This window comes from Plecotus auritus (genome assembly GCF_963455305.1).
Source record: "Plecotus auritus genome assembly, chromosome: 1".
Classification (NCBI taxonomy): Eukaryota; Metazoa; Chordata; class Mammalia; order Chiroptera; family Vespertilionidae; genus Plecotus; species Plecotus auritus.
Window position 1 is genome coordinate 159,490,067 of NC_137770.1, and position 25,159 is coordinate 159,515,225.

Consider the following 25,159-nt stretch of genomic DNA (forward strand, 5'->3'; position numbering starts at 1 on the left):
TTCATTTTTTTGCATGTATTTGTCCAATTTTCCCAACACCATTTATTGAAGAGACTGTCTCAACTCCATTTTATGTTCATGCCTCCTTTGTCAAATATTAATTGAGTATAGTGGTTTGGGTTGATATCTGGGTTCTCTATTCTATTCCATTGGTCTATATGTCTGTTCTTGTGCCAGTACCAGGCTGTTTTGAGAACAGTGGCTTTGTAATACAGCTTGAAATCTGGTATTGAGATCCCACCTACTCTGTTCTTCTTTCTCAGGATTGCTGTGGCTATTCGGGGTCTTTTTTTATTCCAGATGAATTTTTGGAGAGTTCTTTCTAGGTCTGTGAAATATGCCATTGGTATTTTAATGGGGAGTGCATTGAATCTATAGATTGCTTTGGGTAGCATGGACATTTTAATGATGTTGATTCTACCAATCCATGAACAAGGTATGTTCTTCCATCTGTTTATGTCTTCCTCTATCTCTTTTTTCAGTGTCCTGTAGTTTTCTGTGTATAGGTCTTTTACCTCTTTAGTTAAGTTTATTCCTAGGTATCTTAATTTTTTTGGTGCAATGGTAAATGGGATTGCTTTTTAGTCTCTCTTTCTGTATGTTCACTATTGGTGTATAGAAATGCCATAGATTTCTTGGCGTTAATTTTGTATCCAGCTACATTGCCGAATTCATTTATTAAGTCTAATAGTTTTTTGATGGAGTCTTTAGGGTTTTTTATGTACAATATCATGTCATCTGTGAATAAGAACAGTTTTACTTCTTCTTTTCCAATTTGGATGCCTTTTATGTCTTCTTCTTGTCTAATCGCAATGGCTAATACTTCCAGTACTATGTCAAACAGGAGTGGTGAGAGTGGGCATCCTTGTCTTGTTCCTGTTCTTAGGGGAAATGGTTTTAGTTTTTTCCCATTGAGTATGATGTTGGCTGTGGGTTTTTCATATATGGCTTTTATTATGTTGAGGTATGATCCTTCTATTGCCACCTTGCTGAGAGTTTTTATCAAGAAAGGGTGTTGGATTTTGTCAAATGCTTTTTCTGCATCAATTGATATGACTATGTGGTTTTTATCTCTCAATTTGTTTATGTGATGTATCATGTTTCTTGATTTGCAGATATTGTACCATTCTTGCATCCCTGGGATAAATCCTACTTGGTCATGGTGTATGATCTTTCTGATGTATTGCTGGATCCGATTTGCTAGAATTTTGTTGAGGATTTTGGCATCTATGTTCATGAGGGATATTGGCCTATAATTCTCTTTCATTGTGTTGTCTTTATCTGGTTTTGGTATTAGGGTGATGCTGGCTTCATAGAATGAGCTTGGAAGTGTTCCTTCCTCTTGACATTTTTGGAATAGTCTGAGGAGGATAGGTTTTAGTTCTTCCTTGAATGTTTGGTATAACTCCCCTGTGAAGCCATCTGGTCCAGGGCTTTTGTTTGCAGGGAGCTTTTTGATGACTGCTTCAATTTCATCCATAGTTATTGGTCTATTGAGATTTTTAGATTCTTCCTGTTTGAGTTTTGGAAGGTTGTATTTTTCTAGGAATATGTCCATTTTCTCCAGGTTGTCCAGTTTGTTGGAATAGAGTGTTTCATGGTATTTTTTAACAATCCTTTGTATTTCTGTGGGGTCTGTTGTTATTTCTCTTCTTTCATTTCTGATTTTGTTTATTTGGGTCCTCACTCATTGCTTCTTGGTGAGCCTGGCTAGAGGTTCATCAATCTTGTTTATCCTTTCAAAGAACCACCTCTTGGTTTTGTTGATCTTTTGCATTGTTTTTTTGGTCTCTATGTCATTTATCTCCACTCTTATCTTTATTATTTCCTTCCTTCTGCTTACACTGGGTTTTTCTTGTTGCTCTCATTCTAACTCTTTGAGTTGTAGGGTTAGGTAATTTATTACCTTTGTTTCTTGTTTTTTTTTTTGCAGTAGGCTTGTAGAGCTATGAACTTCCCTCTCAAGACTGCTTTGGCTGTATCACATAGATTTTGGATTGTTGTGTTTTCTTTGTCGTTTGTTGCCATTATGTTTTTTATTTCTTCTTTAATATCTCTGGTAACTCAGTCATTGTTTAATAGCATGCTATTTAGTCTCCATGTGTTTGATTTTTCTGGATTGTTTTTATTGTAGTTGATTTCTAGTTTTATACCATTGTGATCTGAGAAGATGCTTGATATGATTTCTATCTTCTTGAATCTGAGGAGACTTTGCCTGTGACCCAATATATGGTCTATCTTTGAAAATGACCTATGTGCACTTGAGAAGAATGTATATTCTGTGGCTTTGGGGTGAAATGTTCTGAAGATGTCAATTAATTCCATCTGATCTAGTGAGTCATTTAGGATTGATGTTTCTTTGCTGATTTTTTGTTTAGAGGATTTGTCCAATGGTGATAGTGGGGTATTAAAGTCCTCTACTATGATTGTATTGCTGTTAATCTCTCCCTTGATATCCTCCAGAATTTTTTTTATGTATTTGGGTGCTCCTGTATTGGGTGCATATATGTTTACCAGAGTTATTTCTTCTTATTGGATTGCTCCCTTTAGTATTATGAGGTGGCCTTCCTTATCTCTTGTTATGTCCTTCACTTTGAGATCTAATTTGTCAGATATAAGTATTGCTGCCCCAGCTTTTTTTTTTTCATTTCCATTCGCCTGAAAAACCTTTTTCCATCCCTTCACCCTCAGTCTGTGTGTGGTTTTTTTTCTGAGGTGGGTTTCCTGTAGACAGCAGATATATGGGTCATGTTTTCTTATCCACTCAGTTACCCTATGTCTTTTGATTGGGGCGTTTAATCCATTTACATTTAAAGTTATTATTGATAGGTACTTGTTTGTCGCCATTTTCATTCTTCACACCTATGTTCCTCCTTCCCTTCCTATTTATTTTTTTTACAGCAGACCCTTTAGCATTTCTTGCATTGCTGGTTTGGTGGTAATAAACTCCCTTAGTCCTTTTTTGTCTGTGAAGCTCCTGATTTCACCCTCAATTTTGAATGATAGCCTTGCTGGGTACAGTATTCTTGGATTCAGACCCTTCCTTTGCATGACTTTGTATATTTCATTCTATTCCTTTCTGGCCTGATGTGTTTCTGTTGAGAAATCAGTCGCTAGTCTGATGGGGGATCCTTTGTAGGTATCTTTCTGTCTCTCTCTGGCCACTTTTAAGATTCTTTGTCATTGGTGTTTGCCAATTTTATTATAATGTGCCTTGGTGTTGGTCTTTTGGGGTTCATTTTGTTTGGGACTCTGTGAGCTTCTTGGATTTGTGTGAGTTTTTTCTTCCCTATATCAGGGAAGTTTTCTGTCATTATTTCTTCAAACAGGTTTTCTATCCCTTGCTCAGTTTTCTCTCCTTCTGGCACCCCTATTATGTGGATGTTGTTTTGTGTTGTCCCAAAGTTTTCTTAGGCTCTCCTCCTGCTTTTTAATTTTTTTTTCTAGAAGCTGCTCTACTTGGGTATTTTTTCCTACCTGTCTTCTAGCTCACTGATGTGGTCCTCTGCTTCTTCCAGTCTACTCTTGATCCTTTCTATTGAGTTCTTTATAGCAGAAATGTCATTTTTCATTTCTTCTTGGTTCTTCTTCATTTCCTCTTTGTTCTTACACATATTGTTGAATTTGACTTCCATTCTTTTCATCCACCTTATGACCATTTCTCTGAATTCTTTCTCTGACAGGTTGCTTGCCTCCATTTCATTTATTTCCTTTTCTGTTGATGCCTGCTTTTCTTTCATATGTGGGCTGTTTCTTTGTCTCCCCATGATCTCTCTTCTCTGGGTGTCTGGTTATGTAGTTTTCTCTCTCCTGCGTTGATTTAAAGGCACAAAATACAACACAACAAGGCACAACGCACAAGGCACTGAACACAAATGTATTCACGATACTAATAACCCCAAATAAAGGTGACCACCAGAGAAAGGCAAATTAGAGGATAAGAAGGAAAGAAGAGAAAGAGAGAGAGAGAGAGAGAGAGAGAGAGAGAGAAAGAAAAGGAGTGCAAAAATGAAATTGAGAAAAGAAAATAAAGTAAGAGAGAAAAGAAAGAGAATAAAAAAGAAGATGGGAAAAAAACTATTTATATGGGGAGAAAACTCTAATAGAACAGCCACAAATCCCAACAAATGCCAGCACCAAATACCTAGAAATGAATGCAAACTACAAACAACAACTAATATCAAGTGAGGCAAGGGAAAACAGAAGCAAAAAACAAACAAAAACAAAACAAAACAAAAAAACAAAAAGAAAAAGCGAAACAATCTCACAAACAAGCATAAAAAAACAATATAATCAACAATCAAGCAAACAACAACAAAAGGACAGAGAGGAAAAAATTTGGATAGTGAAGAGAGAAAAGAGTGAAGTGTGTATGGACTTAGAGCAGGGGATTGGAAATTAGATATATAAGTAGGGTGAAATTTTAACAGGGAGTAAAAAGAAGGAATAGGGAAAATCTAAAGCAGGAATAGGGTAAGAGAAACAGGACAACAAAAGGGGAAAAGTTAGGAAGAGAGTGTTGGTATAAAGGTAAAGTTGAGATAAAGTAAAATGATGCTAAAGGAAAGATGAAAATAGAATGTAGAACACTGATCCCAAAATAAAATAAATAGAAAATAAAATGACACCTTTTTAAAAAAACTAAAATAGTAGTAGTAATAATACTGATTAAAAAATAAAAAATGTAATAATTAAAAAGGTAAAATCAAGTGAGGAAAAAAGAAAAAAAATTAGTTTCTTAAGTAAAAGATGAAAAAAAAAGTGCAGTAGTGAAGGTCATTCACTTCCTCTACTGTTCTGTTTGGAACGCCTGTTTCCTAGTCAGGACAGTATTGAAGAACCCTACGTTCCACTGCTCCTCAGTGTTGTAGGCCACAGTCCTGATTTTCAATCAGGCAGTACTTCTTTGTTTCTTATACTCCTTTATTTGCGTTTACACAAAAGTCAATTTGTGATTCAATCCCTGGGTGGCAGTGTTTCTGGATTGACCTCCGGGTCTATAGGTCTTCTCTAGCTAGTGTTTAGATTTTGTTTTCCCTGTGGCACTTAATACCGGTTTGGGGGAATGGACTGCCCCAGAGCTGGTTCTCTGATTGTTATTCCCCACTCTGATCCCCAGGTTCCACAAAAATAACTTTCCCCTGCAGTCTCTTAGAGTGTCCCCAATTGGGTGATCCTATGTATTGGGCTTAGTAATCAAAAGCAAGGATTTAAAGAGGGAAGAGGGAGAGAGTGGGTGGGGGCGGGGGGGGGGGGGGGAAGGAACCAGTGTAAGTGTGCGAACTCTGGCACTGCAGCACAAGTCTGTGCAGTCTTTTTTCCCCTTGGGTCTAAGCAGCCAGCCCACTCTTAAAATTTTTAGGCTGCCCTTTTGCACCCAGTTCAGCTATGGGTTGTTTTTTAGAGTTCTCTTCTGTTAGCAGCCCTGAGGATCCCCTTCCACATTCGTGGATCATGCCAGCCCCAATGGCTGTGGACTTTTCTGGGCGGAGACTTCCCCAGATCCTCCAGCTCCTGCAGTGCACATTTCTATCTCCTGCCCAGACCACAGACCTCACCTCATCCCAGGCAAAATCTGACCTTTCCGTGAGAGGGTGCAGAGCTCCTCTGAATCCGCGTGCTCGCGCCGCTTGGGAACCCGTGTTCCCGGGTTCGCAGCTGTTCACTGGGTGCCGTTGTTGTAAATTCCCGGGATTTTCAGGCTTCCGACAACATCCACTCTCCCATTCAAGATGGCTCGGTCTCCACTGTCAGAACCGGTCACTCCAGGAGGGATCCCAGCAGCAGTGGAGGCTGTCCAGTCAGGGGAACCCCGTCCAGCAATCCCCCACAGTCCTCTGGAGTATAGCTGTCCCTCAGCTCACAAACACTCCCCGTGCGGTCACACACTCTCCCTTTGTTCTCTCACTTACACACTATCTTGCAGTCTGCCTTCCCGTCGGCAGCCATCTTCCTTCAGTCAGCAGACACTTTGTAAAAATTTTTAATCAAGTATTTTTTGACACCCATATATCTTGGTTTACAATAACATTAACTAAAGAGAGAATCTGGTGTTCAACTGGAAAGGAATATGAAATCAAATGAGATGGTTGGAAGTCTTTACCCATTATTTCCTCCTCTGCCTCCCACTCCTTCTTAATTTTTTCTTCTCTCCATCATTTATGTTTCTGCAGTTTGTCTTCAGGCTCTAGAACTGAGGATGGAATGATTATATTAACTACATTTTAGTTAAAGGACTTCTTTGCACTGATGCAGAGAAATAACTAAAATTTGCATTGCTTGTTATTTCCATTTTTATTTTAAAAATAGTATAGCACCATCTTGGTCCACATACCAGCTATATCTTCTGACTCTGCCTAACCTTATATCACAACTATTTCCCAGGTGACATCATAATCAGTTTAAAATTTGCATAATGTCACAACACACTGATTTCTCTTATTTAACCATTTTTCTTTATGGGACAATTCAATAGTATCTAGGTTTGCGGCTTAACAACAAGAACAATCACTGAGCATATTTGCTCTCTCTCCTGTTGAATTGGTTGCATAGGGAGCACTTCTTGTAGTGGAATTCTGGTGTCAATGATTATAAATACGTACATGGATTTTGATACGTATTTATATCACTTATTTAATTGGAAAATGAACTCTGAGTTATTCAAACACACCACCACACAAATAAAATTGTTTTACATTGCTGGTTTTTAAATTAGGGACTGGCTTCAGATTAATCCAGACCTCATTTTTTCAAGAAATAAAGTGGGGCCACATCGATTCAATTAGCAAATATTCTACTCATCTGTGTAAGACTCTGAATCAGGTGTTGTAAGGGGCTGCCAAGGGGACTAGGACACAGTTCTGGCCCCAAATGGGATCCCACATGTGGTAGGAGGTGCAATATAAAACCATTGGGTTAACTGGTGGCTTGCCTCTTGTTCTTGGAAAAGTCAAGATCACATCGGCTGGGGGCGCTGCACAGTGGAGGCGCCAGTGGGGTGCACAGAATGGCCAAAGCAAACCTGAAAAGCCAAAGGTACTTGACATCTGTGGGACTCAATGGTACTGGGGAGTTCAGGCTCTGAGGATGACCTTGGTAGAGCCACATGTCTTCTATGAGACTCTGGTTCCTCATCTGTGAAATGGAGACAGTGTTTCCCTCAAACACTGTTGTCAGGATGAAATGCTAATGCGAAAGTCCTTTGGAACAAAATAATCCTATACAAAAGTCACATATTAGTGATTCACCGACCTTCCTCCTTCTTTTTCTCTATCTCTTACTTCCAATCCATCACCCTTCTCCTGTGTTTAACTCCTTATAATTCATTATTTGGGAACCCAGATCATTCCCTTCTTGGGAAGAACATATTTCCCATTTCTACTCCAAACATCAGCTAGTTGGCAAAGAGCAGAGGATTGTATGAACTAATTTATGTTAAGAAGTGATATTAGTCTGCTCAGGCTGCCATCATAAAATACCAGAGTTAGCAGCTTAAACAACATAAATTTAGTTTCTTAAACCTCTGGAGGCTGGAAGACCAAAATCAAGGTGCCAGCAGGGCTGGTTTCCTCTGAGGCCTTTCTCCTTGGCTTGCAGACAACAGCCTTCTTGCTGCCTCTTCACAGGGTCTTTTCTCTGCACCCATCTCTGGCATCTCCCAATTCTTCTTCTTGTAAGGAAACAAGTCAGATTGGATTAGGGCCTGCTCATATGACCTAATTTAATCTTAATTATCTCTTTAAAGGCCCATTCTCTAAATACAGTCACATTTTGAGTTTCTGAGGATTAGAGCTTCAACATATGTATTTTGGGAGACACAATTCATCCCATAACAAAGAGTCAATGATAAATGATATTCTAAAACTCCTGGCATTGTGAAGAGAATGCTGAAGGAGAAAGCCATAAAGGATGACTAAAAGAAGGATGGAGATTGCAGCATCTCATGAGCAGTTGGATGGCAGGGCAAGTGGGGGGCGGATGGAAGGATTGGGGCTAAGGACTGTCTGGGCATCCTTCACAGACCAACACATAGGCAACCACCAGCAGCAGACACTTTGAATACTCTCAGTAGAGAAAATGACATCTAAATCCAGAATTGTACCAATACTTACAATTACAGAGAGAGAAATATTTCCCCTCCCACCTTCTAAAGAAAATTCTGTGTTTGCCTCCTGAGCTTCTAGGCCCATTGTGAGCCAAAGAAATGATAGAGCTGAGAGCACAGAACAATTTATAGTCAGAACCTCTGGTAGAAATGAGAAAGATAGGCACAAGAATAAAGGCAGACAAATATTACATGATCTCACTTATATGTGGAATCTAATGAGTAAAATAAACTGACAAATAAAATAGAACCAGAGGCATGGAAACATGGAAAAGACTGAGGAATCTCAGAGGAAAGAGGGAGAGGGGATGGGAAGAGATTAACCAACGAACTTATATGCATACTAGAGGCCTGGTGCACAAATTCGTGCATGAGTGGGGTCCCTCAGTGTGGCCTGCGGGGATTGGGCCGAAACCAGCAATCCAAAGCTGCCTGCTGCTCCCACCTGCTGCTCCCGCTCATCTCTGCCCCGCTGTGCCTGCTGCGGGCTCACACCCAGTCAGTCCTGATCAGGAGAGGCTCACGCTGTTGCTGTGCTCGCCAGCCATGAGTCTGGTGCCCATCCTGGGGCGGAGGGGGGCAGGAACACAATCAGCCTAAGGGCAGTGGGATGCCCTTGCCAGCCGGGATCTGAATCCATCCCACTGATTCACATGGGTTGTCGGGAGCCACCTGGCGACCACTTTTATATTGTTTCTCTCTTGCGGAGTGTCTAGGGAGGGAAAGTGGCTGTGGTGCCCAAGGCCGACTTCCAGGAGGCTGGCAGCACTGTCGGGATTGTGCCGACAGCACTGGTCCGTTGTTGCCTGGTCCATTCTCCAGAGATTGGACCTGCAGGACTACTAAAGGAGTGAGTGGCTACCGCCAGGCTGGTGGGCCACAGGGACGGGTTGGTTAGCTGAGCGGCACTCCCGCTGTGGGAGTGCACTGACCACCAGGGGGCAGCTCCTGCATTAAGCATCTGCCCCCTGATGGAGTTTGGTTGCTTGGTCACTTGGTCGCTTAGGCTCTTATACTAGTACTAGAGGCCTGGTGCACGAAATTTGTGCACTTGCGGGGGTGTCCCTCAGCCCAGCCTTCACCCTTTCCAATCTGGGACCCCTGTGGGATCAGGCCTAAACTGGCAGTCAGACATCCCTCTCACAATCCGGGGCTGCTGGCTCCCAACTGCTCACCTGCCTGCCAGCCTGACCACCCCCTAACTGCTCCCCTGCCAGCCCAATTGCCCCCAACTGCCCTCTCCTGCCAGCCCAATTGCCCAAAACTGCCCTCTCCTGCCAGCCCGATTGCCCCCAACTGCCCTCCCCTGCAGGCCTGGTTGCCCCCAACTGCCCTCCCCTGCAGGACTGGTCACCCCCATCTGCCCTCCCCTGCAGGCCTCATCCCACCCAACTGCCCTCCCCTGCTGGCCATCTTTGACCACATGGGGGTGGCCATCTTGTGCGAGGGCATGAGAGTCAATTTGCATATTACCTCTTTATTATATAGGATATATAGATATGCATAACCCATGGACACAGACAATAGTGTGGTGAAGGCCTTGGGTGGGAACCCAGTGGAGGCAAGTAATGGGGGAGAAGAAGGGGAGGGGCATCTGTAATGCTCTCAACCATAAAGATTAAAATAAATAAGTAAATAAATAAATAAATTAATTAATTAATTAAAATAAAGAATAAAGGCAGAGAAAAGCTCCTCCCTGTTAGCTGAATTTTGAGAAAGAATTGCTATGTGGGAAGAAATTTTTAAGGGATGATATAGGGAAGATTCAAAGACATTTTGCTGAGTCATGTAAATGGAATTCTCCTTTGTTATTTCTCTGCAAGATTTCAAGACAAAGCACTTTTTTTTTTGTAATTCATGTAAATATACAAAAACTTTATTGAACTGTGCCTTATAATGAACATTCTAATCCAAAATTTCAGAAGCACTTCAGAAAGAATTGATCAATCAATATTCCAAATACTCCACAACTCCATATGTTCCCACACACCTTGCTCTTGAGAAAAATGGGGACGGGGGTGGGAAGAGAAAACAAGTATTCATATCACAGAAGTGCTTTTTACAAAATATTGGTGAAAACCCTGGCCAGTGTGCCTCAGTTAGTTGGAGAATTCTCCCATGCACCGAAGGGTGGGCAGATTTCATTCCGGGTCAGGGCACATACCCAGATTGGGGTTCAATCCACAATCTGGGTGCATTCTGGAGGCAGCCAATCAATGGTCCCCTCTCACACTGATGCTTCCCTGTCTCCCTCTCTCTTCATCTCTAAAAATCAGTACAACAACAACAAATGTTGGTGCTAGATCACTGATAGTTGTATGAAATTCTACCCACAAAGGCCTATGTAATACTTTCATATATGTATAATAAAAATAAGTTCCAGCTGGTATACCCCAAAGGATAGAGCTTCAGCCTATGGACTGAAGGATTCTGGGTTCCATTCACTCAAGGACACATGCCTCGGTGAGGGGCTGGATCCACAGTAGAGAGTGTGCAGGAGGCAGCCGATCAATAACTGTCTCTTCACTGATGTTTCCATCTCTCTCCCACTCACTATCCCTCTCCCTTCCCTCTGACATTCATAAAATTATATTTGAAAGTAAAAATAACAATAAAATTATGATTAAAAAAATTCTACCTACTGCCTGTAAATCACAGGAAGAAAATGAAACAAAGTGACAGTTCACCCTTTCTAATCTCTTAAAGCACAGACAGTGAGAGGTTTGGGATCACACCCGATATAGAAGTAAGGCTTCAGCACTTCAGAAAATGTATCCCAGAAGGAATGGATGTGAGACATGTCATTCAAACTGTAAAAGGAAACCTGACCCAACTCATAGTCCAGATAGATGCCAATCCCTCTGGGCATTTCCTTCAGCACAAGGGTGACAGGAACAGACCCTCGTGCCACATAGTCACCATCCTGTAGCTGAATCGTCCAACATCTGTTCTCCTGTCTTAGCAGGGGCTGCTTTCTCTCCTTGGAAAGGGAGTCTTTACAGACCCCCACGGCCCACTCAGGCTTGTCATCCACCTGGACCTCCCAGTAATGTCGGCCACAGTCAAACCCTTCAGAACCCAGGACAGCTGGGTTCACTTCAGATCCCTTCAGATTTTGATGAACTCTTTGCTTTTTCCTCACAAATGTCACAGACTTTTTATCCTCAGAAACAAGCAGATTAGGATGTGCGGTCTTGGGATCCAGGGTAACTTCTTCTCTAAATCTCTGTATAATTTTCTGCAGTGCCAAAAACTGCGGAGGAAGACTGAATTCTTCTCTCTTATACTGGAAGCAATAGACACCTGGGGGTTCTAGTTTTTCACAACGCTGGAGGACACCTTTGATATTCATCATCAGTTTCACATCTGACATCACACTCTTTTCTGCCAACTCCTTTATTAGAACTTTAAGTTTAGAAATGTGGTTTGAAAATGCAGCTTTGTTTGCACTGAGATTCCGTTGAATGTGCTTCTCTTCTGCAGCTATCCTCGAGAGAACTGCCTCTTCCTCACACTCAACAGATTCTATCAGATCCTCAAATTCAGCAGCTAACTTTGCTCTCCGATTTTCCACCTTTTCTCTCAGTTCTATTAGTCTCATGTCTTGGGTGTCTACTAGTTTCTGAATGTCTGCCATCTGCTTCTTCAGGGGCTCAATGTAACTGCTGAGCCTTTGCCTGTGATGAGAGGCAGCCTCCTCCATGGGCCTCACCTGGTGGCCCTGGTGGCCAGGGGGCTGAGTGCACAGGGGACACAACAGCTCTAGGTCCTCCTCACAGAAGAGGGTCAGGGCCTGGTTGTGCTTTTTGCACAAGCGCCTCTCTTCCTGCTGCTTCATCTTGTCCCTGGTGATCTGGAGGAGCTGTGCCATGTCCACCATCCTTCCCAGCTGGGTGTTGCTCCACATGTGCCACTGTTGGCAAGGGTGACGGCACACAGCACATGGGAAACTGTCCTGCAGACCAGCCCAGGACTGCTCGATGCAGGAGCGACAGAAGTTGTGCCCACATTCGATGGTGACAGGGTCTCTCAGGTTACCCAGGCAGATGGGACAGTTGATTTCTGTCTGGAGTTTTGCCACAGCACCTTCACCTGCCATTGTGGCCTGAATGAAGGATGGGACTGAGGTGGGTTTCTTCAGGAGGTTGAGCTCTGTGAAACCTCTCCACTGAGAAGCAGATCCACCTTCAGATCTCACTGGCCTTCCTGTGTAAATTCTCTTTATCAATTAAGGGCAGCCCCTGGTATCCTGTGAGGTCCTTAGCTACAGAGGAAGGTGCCCAGAGGAGCTCCACTGTCCACTTGCAGCCAATCAAAGTAGTTGGAGCACTACTGTCCTTGGCAGCTCAGAGGATATGAATCCAAGTTCAGCAATTCTCTTGGTCAGAAAGCAATCATGACTCTTAGGTACCGACTGGTTCCAGGAGCAGACGGCTCTTCTCCGTTCTGAAACGCCAAAAGGGAAAGGCGAATCTCCCACTAGGAGCTCTCTACACCGTGTGGCACAGGACTGTCCAGACAAAGCACTTTCAATGCTTTTTCAGAGGTTGTACTACAGTTTCTTTCATGATAGCTAAAAATATTCCAGATTTATTACTATTAGAGTAAAAAGGAACAAACCTCCAGGGCTATCTTTCCCACTCACTCTCCCAGCTCCCACTTTTTTTAGATGGTGTTTTAGCAAGGCATTTCAGGGAAAAGCATTATAACCAAGCTCATTGCTACTTCTTAGCTAGAGACCAGGGAAGTTTCAGTGTTCTAAATTTCAGGAAAGATGCTTTTATAAAAGGAAAGTCTGTAGGAGAAAGAAGTTCTGGAACTTCTTGTCCCCACATGATCTCTTCAGATACTCGGGCTAATTCGTAACGACTCAGGAAATTTCCATAATCTTATTTAGAAAAGCATACTATTATGTAATTAGAGTTTTTAAGGAGATTTGTCTGCTTTTTTCCCCCAAAATTTATTTGTTTATAAATTTTCTTGGTTTCTGGTTGAGTTATCAGATTCCAAATGCATCCAAGGTTGGTCAATCCCTGATTATTTGCGGTAACCAATAATTACAAGAGTTGTTAAGCAATCTGCTTGATGATTTTTTTTAGGTAAAATTACTGATAGTGAAATGCACAGATGTGTACAATTTGATGAGTTTTGGCAAATCTGTACACCCATATAATCAACGTCTCTGTCACCTCACTTCAAGTCAATCCCCACCCACTACAGGAAACCCGATTCTTTCTGTATACTAGTTTTGTCTTTTCTTGAACTTCATATAAATGGAATCAAACAGTATGTAGTATTTTGTGTCTATCATCTTTTGTTCAATATGATGTTTTTGAGGTTATTTAAAGCTACTCATATGCTTTCATTTCTACTAGACAAATACCTAGGAATGGAGAGGCTAGATGTAGGGTAGATGTATTTAACTTCATTTTTAAAACTTTAAGTTTCCCAAAGTAATGGTATTATTTTACACTCCTAACAATAATGTAAGAGTTCCATTAGCTTTACTTCCTCTCTAGCATTTGGTAGTGTCACTCTTTTATGCATTTTACCCCTTCTAATGGACTATTTCATGGTGGGTTCCAATTTGCTTTTTTCTTTGTCTACTGATGTTGAGCACTCTTTCTAGTGCTTATTGATCATCATATATTTTCTTTGGAGAAGTGAGTCTTCAGATGTTTGCCCATGTATTTATTGGGTTATTTGCCCTTTTTATTGATTTGTAGTTCTTTTTATAATGTGGACATGAATCTTTTTCTCAGATATATAAGTTGCAAATAATTTCTCCCAGTCTATCTCTATCATTTATTTTTTCCATTTTCTACTCATCTTAGGATGAGCAGAAGTTTTTAATTTACTCTCCTTTTATGGTTAGTGTTTTTCTTCTCATCTCTAGGAACTCTCTGCCTATAACTAGCTTGCAAAGCTTTCTTTTACCAGCATAATAGTTTTAACTTTTATTTTTGTATCTACAATGTATAGATCTAGTGTCTAAATATTTAGATATGTAACAAAATGAAATTTTGGGTATGCAGTATTCCGTTGATCTAGCTTGTCCATTCTTTCACCAATACCACACTATCTTTCTTTTTAATAAGTCTTTATTGTTCAGATTATTACAGTTGTTCCTCTTTTTTCTCTCCATAGCTCCCCTCCACCCGGTTCCCAAACCACCCCATAACCCTAATCCCCCATTGTCCTCGTCTATAGGTGTTCGATTTTTGTTCAGTCTCTTCCTGCTCCCCCCACATCCCCTTCCCCCCGAGAATTGTCAGTCCACTCCCTTTCTATGCCCCTGATTCTATTATATTCACCAGTTTATTCTGTTTATAATATTTTTTATTCACTAGATTTTTAGTTTCACTTGTTGATAGATATGTAACCACACTATCTTGATTACTGCAGCTTTATAGTAAGTCTTGAAGTCAGGTAGTGTCAGTCCTCCAACTTTGTTCTTCAATATTGTGTTAACTATTCTGGGCCTTTTGCTTCTCCATATAAACTTTGGAATCAGTTTGTTGACAACCACAAGATAACTTGTTAGAATTTTTACTGGGATTGCATTGATTCTATAGATCAAGTTGGGAAGAACTGACATATTGACAATATTAAATCATCCTATCCATGAACATGAAATATCTCTCCATTTATTTAGTTATTTGATTTTTTTCATCAGAGTTTTATAGTTTTCCTTTAATAGATCTCATAAATATGTTGTCAGATTTATATCCAAGTACTTATTTTTTGGGTGCTAATATAAATGCTATTGTGTTTTTAATTTCAATTTTCTCTTGTTCATTGCTGCTATATAGCCAAGCAATTGACTTTTACATATTATTTTTGTATTCTTTTTTTCAATCCTCACCCGAGGATATTTTTCCATTGATTTTTAGAGAGAGTGTTAAGAGAGAGGGGAAAGACAGAGAGAAATATCGATGTGAGAGAAACACATCAATTGGTTGCCTCCTGCAGGAGCCCCAACCAAAGCCCAGGCTGGGGAGGAGCCTGCAATCAAGGTATGTGCCCTTGATGGGAATTGAACCTGGGACCCTTTGATCTGCAGGCCAACCTCTCTCCACTGAGCCAAATCGGCTAGGGCTATCTTTGTATTCTGTAACTCTGTTATAATCACTTATTAGTATGAAGAGGGTTGGGTTTTTTGGTGGGTTTTTTTGGTCTTTTCTTTCAGATTTTCTACATAGTCAGTCATGACAACCGCAAACACAGACCATTTTATTATTTCTACCCAATCTGTATACCCTTTATTCCCTTTCCTTTTCTGTTGCATTTGCTAGGACTTCTAGTACAATGTTGGAAAACGGTGGTTAAAAGGAACATCCGTGCCCTGGCCAAGTGGCTTAGTTGGTTAGAGCAGCATCTCATGCACCAAAGCGTTGCAGGTTCTATTCTGGTCAGGGCGTGTATGGGGGACAACCAATCAATGTTTCTCTCTTACTTTGATTTATCTCTCTCTGTCTCTCTCCCCCTCTCCTTTTCTCTCTCTCTAAAATCAATAAAAACATATCATTGAGTGAGGATGAATTTTAAAAAAGGGGGGGGGTACATCCTTGCCATGTACCTCCATTGGTTTTTCTGATTATTATGCCTATCTTGTTTTAGCAACCAGATTTACCTTCTGATACTTAAAAAGTTGGTTGGTATTGACGCCTGGTAAGTGCCAGTGAGTGGTACTGATGATACCTGTAGAGAGAAATGCCCTTTTGCAGCAGTTAAGGGATAAAATAAACTTTAGCCCAGTCTCTATATGAATGACCATTCTTTTTTTTCTGGACAGAGGAAAAAAGCAGAACTAGCATCTATCTATGCCTATTATGTGCATGGTGCTCTGCAAGTTATCTTAGTATGTTACAACAAGTAATCTTTAAAACAAATTAGTAAAATAGTTATGATAATACCCACTTTATGGAAAAGGAAGCCACATCTTAGGTAAGTAAAAATAATAAAGTTATATAACTAGTTAACTGGTAGAGCTAGAATTAAGAAAATCACCTTTCTCCCCTTTCTTGCCTTATTATGATGATTATTATGATTACCAGGATGTATTGAGTGCTTATGATACATGTTCCTCTATAATTGCTGGCCCACTGAGCCAATGAGATTGCTTTTTTTTAGTCCTTTCTTGGTTAGAGGTGGGGCAAGCTGTCCACATTCTTCTCACCTTCTGTTCTTGGGGGTAATAGGAGTATCCTAAGTCTTAGATGGGAGTGATATCTAGGATGACAAGACGCTGGTGACCAGAGTGTGTGGGTACAGGGAACCTTCACTACAATCTGAGTTATTAATAAGCAATCGGCAGATCATCTTCTACCAGCAACTAGTGCAGCAACCAGCCCGGATTGGCTGCCTGTTCTGGTGGATGAAGTGGCTGGCTGTGGTAGAGGCCCCGGCTTTCTCACCTTTTCCTCTTTCCTGTGAACCTTCTTATCCACTTCTTTTATCCAGGGTGTGGCTTCTTCCTAAAAATCTAGTTTCTTAAAAGGGGAACTAGTTGCATCTTTCTGATTAGACCAATGCCAATGGAGTCATTTTTCTGATTAGGCCAATGCCTTTCCCCCTTTATAGCTGAGCATTTGGCCACTACATCAAAGGTCTTTAGTGGGAAATCAGGGTCTATTTTTTGAGCTGAGTGAGGGGCAGGTCTTTGCAGTATGAAAAGGAATTTGGAAAACTCACAGATGGGTAGGTGGATGAGAAACACACACTTCCTACTAGCCAGACATTGAGGGAAGCATTTTAAATTTCTATTTTCTTAGTGATGCAGAATCATTAATTATAAAAAGTCAGACAATCCTGGAAAGTTCTTTTCTCACACACACATTTTGTCTTTTAACTAAGTTTACATGGCTTTCCTCTCTTCTTTTCCTCATATTCCTTGGTCTTCCTCTCTCTACTTGCTCAGCATCAGTCATATTCAGAATAAAACCTCATTCATTTCTATTTATTTACTTTAAGATATATTGTAGTTTATATTTTAATTTGGTTGAAATTAAATTTTGAACTGTCTCTCATACAAAAGTTTCTAAAGAACAATGGCAACAGACTTAGTTTCTTTCTAGGAAAAAATGGGGTATATATAAATCCTTTAAATAAAATGCAAATATGTGTGATTAAATCACTGCATGATTAAATGTGTGAATGTTTGACTTGGACTGGTAATATGCTTCTTTTCCTTCACAGAGTTTTGTGGTCTCAGCCCACCAAATCTCAGACATGCCACATTCAAAGCCATCACCTATGAAATGGGCACCTTGTTAAACTGTGAATGCAAGGAAGGTTTCCGCAGAAGCAGGAGGTCGGCCTTTATGAATTGTACAGGAAATGCTGGCCACTCTGCCTGGGAAAACCAATGTCAGTGCAATATGAATTGTAAGTGTTTCCTTTTGTAACTGCCAAGGGGAAGAGAAGAGCGTAGCAAAGAGTGAGCCAGAGCTTCAGCTTTTGTTCACTCGGCCCCACACACAAAAATTGTCCAGTCTGAACTACACAGGAACTAATTTTACTGGTTTCTGGAATATCCATACACTAAACAAATATTTAAGGAGTGTCTTCTAGGTCCAAGTACTGGTCTAGGCATGCAGGACACCCAGCACTCAAGAAACTTATATTTTAAGATCAGGAAGAAAACACATTACACTAATGTTTACTGACCAATTAAAAAATAATTCTAGTTCACAACAATGTAAATATACTGAATGCCACTGAACCGTACATTTAAAATGATTGATATGGCAAATTTTGTCATGTCTATGCTGAAGGCCATTGTCATTACACACATGAATACTGACAGGCCAGTGCAGTCCTGGGCTTGACGTGAGCAGGGCCCACTAAAAGCACCCCACGGGCAGGGCTCATGTGTGGCACATCTTTGTAACTGCAGCACTTTGATATTTCCTGGTGCACTGCAAGCACCAGAAAGACACTTTCTGAGTAAGTGAATACATGAAGAGTGTTTACTATTATAAACATTTGTGAAGTTGTTTGCTTCATTCCATTCATATTCTCTAGCCTTCAGGAACACACAAAAACAAGCCACTCCTAAACCTGAAGAACAGAAGGAAAGAAAAACCACAGAAATGCAAAGCCAAACACGGCCCACAGACCAAGTTAACCTTCTAGGTAAGAGGTGAATCTGAACAACTGTTGTCTGAGTACTAGGAGCCAGCCCTTCTCTTGTAGGTACATGATGTGGTCCCCAAAGGAAGAAAGTCTGTCCCATTATCCTCTCCTCTAAGGATATCTTGTCAACAGAGGCATTTGCAGGCTCTTGGCTCAGCCTCTCATGTCACTCTCACAGAAGCCAACCTGGCCTTGGAGATTCTTCCTAGTTTGAGAGCTGGCTGAATAGAATTCAATTCAATTCAATTCAAAAAGCATGTGTTGGGACTAAAGGTGCCAGGCACTGCCAACAGAAGATATAAACATGAGCAGATAATAGTTCCTTCTCTAAAGGAAATACTTCTTTTTTTCCCTAAGTAGAGGATAATGAACTGCCAGCAAAGCAATTTATTTCCAGATGCTTTTTAGGAGGAGTGTGTGTGTGTGTCTCTGTGTGTGTGTGTGTGTGTGTGTGTGTGTGTGTGTGTGTGTGTGTGTGTAAAATGTGCTGGGCCATGTCTCTGTGTGTGTATGTCTGTGTGTGTGTGTGTGTGTGTGTGTGTGTGTGTGTGTGTGTGTGTGTGTGTGTAAAATGTGCTGGGCCATACTGGTGAGTCTTGAAGCTGCAGACAAATACCTCCTGGCTAATGGGCTATGGATTAGTGAGCACCCTAACTACCCAGTTGCTGCTGCAACTTTCCGAGATGAATCATGTTAATTAAAGTCAAGTCATAATGTCAGGAGGAAATAGAGCCCATTAGGAAAGCCTGAGCTTTTGGGGGACCAGCTTATCTTACAGAAACATATGGTCTGATGCTGATTGTTTAATATTACAAAGAACTTGAACATATTGTATAAAATCTCACTTGAACCTCACAACCCGGTGATTAAAGGAGGAGTATTACTTCAATTTACTGAAGAAATTGAGACATTGAGAAGGTAAAAGACTTGGCTAAACTCACATAATTTAGGAATAAGACCTTGAGTCTCCTGAATTAGACTAGAAATCTTTCTACTGATTACTTATTTTAGACTAGTTCAAATTTATTTGCATCTTCCATTATTAAAAAAAAAAAAAGAAGAAGACTCCAGGGGCATTGTTGCAATGTGAGGTTTTTATCCATTTACACATACACACACACACACACACACCCAACTTTGTACTGGAATGGCATTTCAAAGCAAGTTTAATTATTGTTTTTTTCTCTACTTCTCCCATAATATCCTCCACAATTATTGAAAGGTTCCTCAAAATGTCAATGTTTGCTGTCCTTACTCATGAGATAACCAGCTGGTTTTGGCTAAGGGATATTTCACAGATTGTCTTAATTAGTATGTTTTCATTTAAAAGAAGCAAACCCAATTAAAAACAGGTTCAGACAGTTATGAATATCACTGACTATAAAAGAAATTTTTTGAGACTAAAACATAAGTTCAGTCATGATTTGCCAGGTGTTAGAGCAGACTGCTCAGGACAGAACCACTAAGCTTCCAGGTGGGGCAGAAGGGTTATATAGAGTATTTGTAGAGCTTATATTGGGTATTCAGGCTGTGGAAGGCCTGGAAGGTCAGAGAATATGTGTAGCTTCCCATGTCTGAGGAATAGAGGGTACATGTGGTTCCATATGTCCAGATTGGGGATGGAGTGAAAAATCCTGAGATTATATCATAGCAGGACACGATCTTTAGGGTTAAAGGTCAGTCAGGCTTGGGTTTTAGTTTGGGAGTGGAAAGTTACTGAACACAGGGCATTTCCAGAGGCCTTCATTGGGCTAACCAGGGCAAGCTTCAGGTATGGCTTGATCAGAGATCAGGCTCCAATTCTCTGAGATTCTCTCAGCTGATCTTTCCTCGGGGCTTTGGCTTTGTCCCCAGTCCTACCACCATGGTCCCAAAGTGACCATCAGCTGCAACCTGAGAATGTAGCTTCCTCAATCAGCAGTGGAGATAAGGGGTGGTTAGTCTTCACTTTTCAGTGACCCAAATTGGGTTAAACCTGCTGTTATCCCTCAGCTGAGACCATCCTTCCCAGTCCTGTGCACTTACCAAAACTCTCACTATGGTCAGAAGTAATTACTCATGCCTCTGTGTTCCCATAGCAAGCATCTGTTCCTTAACTATAATACTCAGCACATTCTGCCTTCACATGTCTTTCTTACCCAATTGACTGACCCCTCCTGCAGGAGTGACTGAGTCTCTGTGCCTTCCCACAAAGTACCTAGCAAAGTCCTGACACATAGACATTCTCAATACATATTGGTTAACTGAAAAGAAAATAAATGAACAAACAAAAAAATAAAAACCAAGGTCTGGTCTCTAGGAAGGGGAAACTTGGACTCACAGTGCTCTCCCCAACTTGCCTTTGGAATTTCCTTTCCCTCTTCCAGGTCATTGCAGGGAGCCTCCACCATGGGAACATGAAGCTTCAAAGAGAATTTATCATTTCGTGGTGGGCCAGACAGTTCACTATGAGTGCGCCCAGGGATTCAGGGCCGAACAGAAAGGTCCTGCCACGAGTACCTGCAAAATGATCTGTGGGAAGACAAGGTGGACACAGCCCCAGCTCAAGTGCACAAGTGAGAGTGAGAACGATCAGTTTCTAGGTGTGGTGGCACCTTCCTGAGTTCACTAGTTTGCTTTTTTCATCAGGCCGTCCAGGGTGGAATTCCTGACCTATCAGCTATGTAACTTTGGGCAAGTTAATCTCCTTGGGCCTCTATTTTTTCTCATTCTATAAAAAACAGTAGAGGAACTCAAAGGTCTCTATCACTTAAGGTCTCCTGTACCTTGAGTGGAGATAAGTAGCAGGAGAGGGAAGAGGAGAAAAGATCTTTGGAGTATTCCAGAGCCCCCAGATCCCTCACTGGTGATAATGCTTCCCCTTTCCTAGCTGATCCTGAAATCCCACTTCTTCCTCTAAGCTAGCAAGACTTCCTCTCGTTCAAAGGGGAAAGTCCAACCTGCAACCCACACATTTCTAATTTACTGATAGATAATGTAAATCCATTATTTGTACAGTGGTACACTGTTGGCAGGCAACTTCTCCTTGCATACTTCCCACCTGAGCTTTGATAAAAGTGCAAATGTGCAGAGAAGGGGCTTATTCAAACACAAGCATGCACACTCCTTCATCCACACATACAACCAATGTATGCTGAGATCTTCTGCTATTTTCATTCTGAAGTCATATTACTATTTCCACAATCTAAAGTCACTTACATTGTCCTAGCTAGGTGGCTCAGTTGGTTGGAGCATCATCCCATACACCAAAAGGTTGCAGGTTTGATCCCCTCTTGGGACACATACAGGAGGCAACCCATTGATATCTCTCTGTCTCTGTCTCTGTCTCTCCCCCTCCCTTCCTGTCTCTCTAAAATCAATAAAAACATATCCTCGGCTGAGGATTATAAATAAATGTGTGTGTGTGTGTGTGTGTGTGTGTGTGTGTGTGTATTAAAAGTCAGTTACATTTAACAATGGGTTACAGGTTTCTTTGCTCACGCTCTTTCCCATATCCCATGACTTCCTCTTGGATTCTTGAGAATTCTGTGTTTCTTTCCCATAGCTTGTCTCTAGTAAGCCACACTGGTCATAGCGTGTCCCTGGTTTCCTTTGTAAAAGGATGACAAGGTGGGGCAGTGTCCTGGGTTACTGACAACACCCATGCTGAATGAGGACCTATAACAGAGAAAAACTATCCTTTTGTGCCTTTCTACTTTGTTTGATAGTTCAATGGTATTGGTATTGTTATGACCTGTTTCCAAGTCACAGATGTAAACCAGGCTGAGTAGGAAGCCTAGAGAGAAAGAGTTTCTCAAAGTTCTATGGAAAACCAAGGCCAGAATTAGAATTCCCTCTCACTGGGCTCTGCTGGGGCCTCTTACGCCACTCCCTGTGACTCTGATGTAGAGCCATGTGATGTGGCACCCACAGATAACATGCCCAGATCTGAGGTTCACACCCTAGCTAGTGTATCTAGAGTCAACTGAGGTGGGAGGGTGGGGCCGGATGTAAGACCCCCTCCCCTTTCAGTTCCACGAGCATTGCTTACTCTCTCTGCCAGGTGACGAAGAGTCTCCAGCAATCACGGACACTCCTTCTGAGAGTGAAGCTTCCTGTCTCTTCACCACGACAGGTACTACTACAGGTATGGCTAGAGTCTGTTTCTATGAAGATAAAAGCCATTATATCAAATGGGAGAGAGGGGAGACAGTTTGTCTGGAGCAGCCTCGCCAGCATGGGCAGAGCTGCCCCATGAATGCTAAGATGATCAAGATCTGCATCCGACCTCCCAATCCTCAAAGGCTGGAAAGCAAGTGTCAGAAAGAGATGATACCATACTGAGGGCTGTGTCTTGAAGCAGAAGAAGGAAATGCTTGCACATGGCCTCCCCTTGTCCTTTATGTCTCTTCCATCAGGCTCTGAGGTTCTAGCTCAGGGAGAACCCTAGCACTCTTCAGCCTGTGCAATCCAATAATTGCCTAAACAGAGCATCTTCCCCTCTCTCTTCTGCATAGATTTTCAGAAATATACAGAAGTGTCTACAACCACGGAGATGTTCATATTTACCACTGAGTATCAGATAGCAGGTGGGTAGGAGTCACTTCTATTATTAACAAAATGTACACCAGTCAGCGATTGTGGGGGTGTTGCTTGCGGGTGGGTGGGTGGGTTAGTTGTTTATCATGACCCCCTATTTACACTATATGTTTATAAGAGTAAAATACTAATGCAGAAATTAATATAACCTAAAATCACAGTGAAGTCTCAAACTAGCCTCATTCAGCTCCTCCTAAATGGATCCTAAATGACAAAATACCCTATACCTGGAAGTGAGGGTTGAAGCAAAGGGGGAGGGAGAATGTATGACCAGGGAAAGGAAAAAAATTCCTAAAAAAGTACAGTTGTTTGCTGGTAGGAGGGAAAAAACATGCTTTGCGGCAAGAACACAATAAAATTAAAAATGAGCTCATAGAAAAAGAGTAGGATGGAGATCACCAGGGGCTGGGGCTGGGGCTGATACGGAGATGGTGGTCAGAGGACACAAACTCCAGTTAGAAGAGAATTTCTGGGGATGAAATGCACAGCATGGTGATTGTAGTTAACAATACATACCGTATTGTATAATTGAAAATTGCTAAGAGAGGAGATCTTAAACGTTCTCACCACAAAAAAAGAAATGGTAATTATGTGACACGATAGAGGTGTTAGCCAATGCCATGGTGGTAATCATATGGCACTATGTAAATGTATCAAATCAACATGTTGTACACCTTAAACTCACACAATGTATATCTATATATATCAAAAGCCAGCGACTAGAATGCCCTAACGACCAGAATGACCGGTCACTATGACGCCCACTGCGGCCAGTGAACCGCCCGATTGGCCTCTCCCACCCTGATCGAGGGTGGGGCAACCGCTAACCCCCCCCCCACAGCCCGTCCCTCTGGCTGGCCCCAGCACCAATCAGCCCACCCACCCCCGATCAGCTTGCAGCCCCTACCCCCGGCAGGCCCCACCCTTGATCGCCCCCCTCTACCCCAATAGGGGGCGGGGCCAGCTGGCCAACCTCCTGCAGGCCCTCCCCCCAGCCTGCCCCACCCCCGATGGGCCCCTGCCACCCCAATCAGCCTGCAGCCCCTCCCCCTGGCCGGCCCTGCACCTGATTGCTCTGCAACCCCAATTGGGGGTGGGGCCTGCCAGCCAATCTCCTGTGGCCCCTTTCCCCAGCCAGCCTGGCCCTGATCAGGCCCAGATCGGGTCAGGCTGGCTGGACCCCACCTGTGTACAAATTCATGCACTGGGCCTCTAGTGTCAATTGCCTATACTAATAAGTGTAATATGCTAATTAGACCAGATAGACCAGATGTCTTCTGGACACAGCAACAGCGAATGTGAGAGCTGAGGAGGGCCGGCAGCTGCAGCAGCAACAGGGTGATGGGGGTAGCGCCTTCCCCTGATTAGCCCGGTCCCCTCCTGCAGAGGGAGGCCATACTGTAGGAGGACATCCCCTGAGGGCTCCCGGACTTTGAGAGGGGGCAGGCCAGGCTGAGGGACCCCCTCCCCCCCAGTGCATGAATTTTCGTGCACTGGGCCTCTAGTATGTCAATAAAGCTGGGGAGAAAAGAAGAAAAACATGCTTTGAGGCACATTAAACGTAGATAGGTAGGTAGATAGATGGCTCACTCCAGTACTATTGGGAAGTATGAACACTTTCAAGAGATGCTAAAGTGTTTATGATTTATCTTTATGTTCCAGTATTTCTTTTACCTGTCACAGGCCTCACTCTCAGCCTCTTTAACTGAGGCCTGGGCTCTGAACCTTTCTGAAAAGAGGGTCTTTCAGTTTGATTTCATCTGAAAGCCTTTTGAGGAAAGGCACCATGCCCTTCTCCATCCATGCCACCTCACCCAGTCCTAGAACACCCTAAGAAATCTGTCGGGGGAGGGAAATCAGAAACTGCAGAGCCCACCTCTTCAGGATATCCTTGCTCATGGGGGGATTTTCTCAGCCTGCTCTGTGACCTAGCCCAGGACATACTGTGCTGATCTGCTTTTCTGTTGGCAGTGGCCGGCTGCATTCTCCTGCTGATCAGTATTTTCCTTCTGAGTGCGCTCACCTGGCAGCGGAGACGGTGAGTCCCTTATTAAGGAAGCCCTTGCCCAAGCTATCTGTGAAGCCAGGTAGGAAAAGCCTCAGGGCAGAGATACCTGGGTCCCCAGCACTCTCCATCCTCCTACAACCCACCAGCAGTGTGGAGAGTAGTAAAGGGAGAATTGGGCAAGTATGCACTCCCAAAGAGTCAATCAAAAAAATTACAGCCACAGGGAATTGGAAGAGCAAAGGAAACTAACATTTGTTGAGCACCTACTGTATACCAGTTTCAATGCTTGTCTAATAAACATTATCACAACCTGTCTTCTCAGAAACCTTCTC

General features: G+C 42.3%; 2 protein-coding genes across 2 annotated transcripts in view; one reads left to right on the forward strand and one right to left on the reverse strand.

Annotated features, from left to right (window-relative positions):
• The window catches only part of IL2RA (interleukin 2 receptor subunit alpha), a gene marked incomplete at both ends in the record, with an annotated part of 56,779 nt that extends 31,918 nt beyond the window's left edge, over positions 1 to 24,861 (forward strand). The window contains 6 exons of the mRNA XM_080669630.1: positions 17,303 to 17,491; positions 18,131 to 18,241; positions 20,608 to 20,823; positions 22,284 to 22,367; positions 22,738 to 22,809; positions 24,791 to 24,861. Coding sequence (XP_080525756.1) covers positions 17,303 to 17,491; positions 18,131 to 18,241; positions 20,608 to 20,823; positions 22,284 to 22,367; positions 22,738 to 22,809; positions 24,791 to 24,861 — 743 coding nt within the window. The remainder of the gene's footprint in view (positions 1 to 17,302; positions 17,492 to 18,130; positions 18,242 to 20,607; positions 20,824 to 22,283; positions 22,368 to 22,737; positions 22,810 to 24,790) is intronic.
• LOC308249017 (tripartite motif-containing protein 75-like) lies at positions 10,797 to 12,203 on the reverse strand (the record flags this gene model as incomplete). The annotated part of the gene is made up of 1 exon (XM_080669595.1): positions 10,797 to 12,203. The coding sequence occupies one exon, from the start codon at positions 12,201 to 12,203 to the stop codon at positions 10,797 to 10,799; it is 1,407 nt and encodes a 468-aa protein (XP_080525721.1).
• Positions 24,862 to 25,159: the final 298 nt, after the last annotated feature.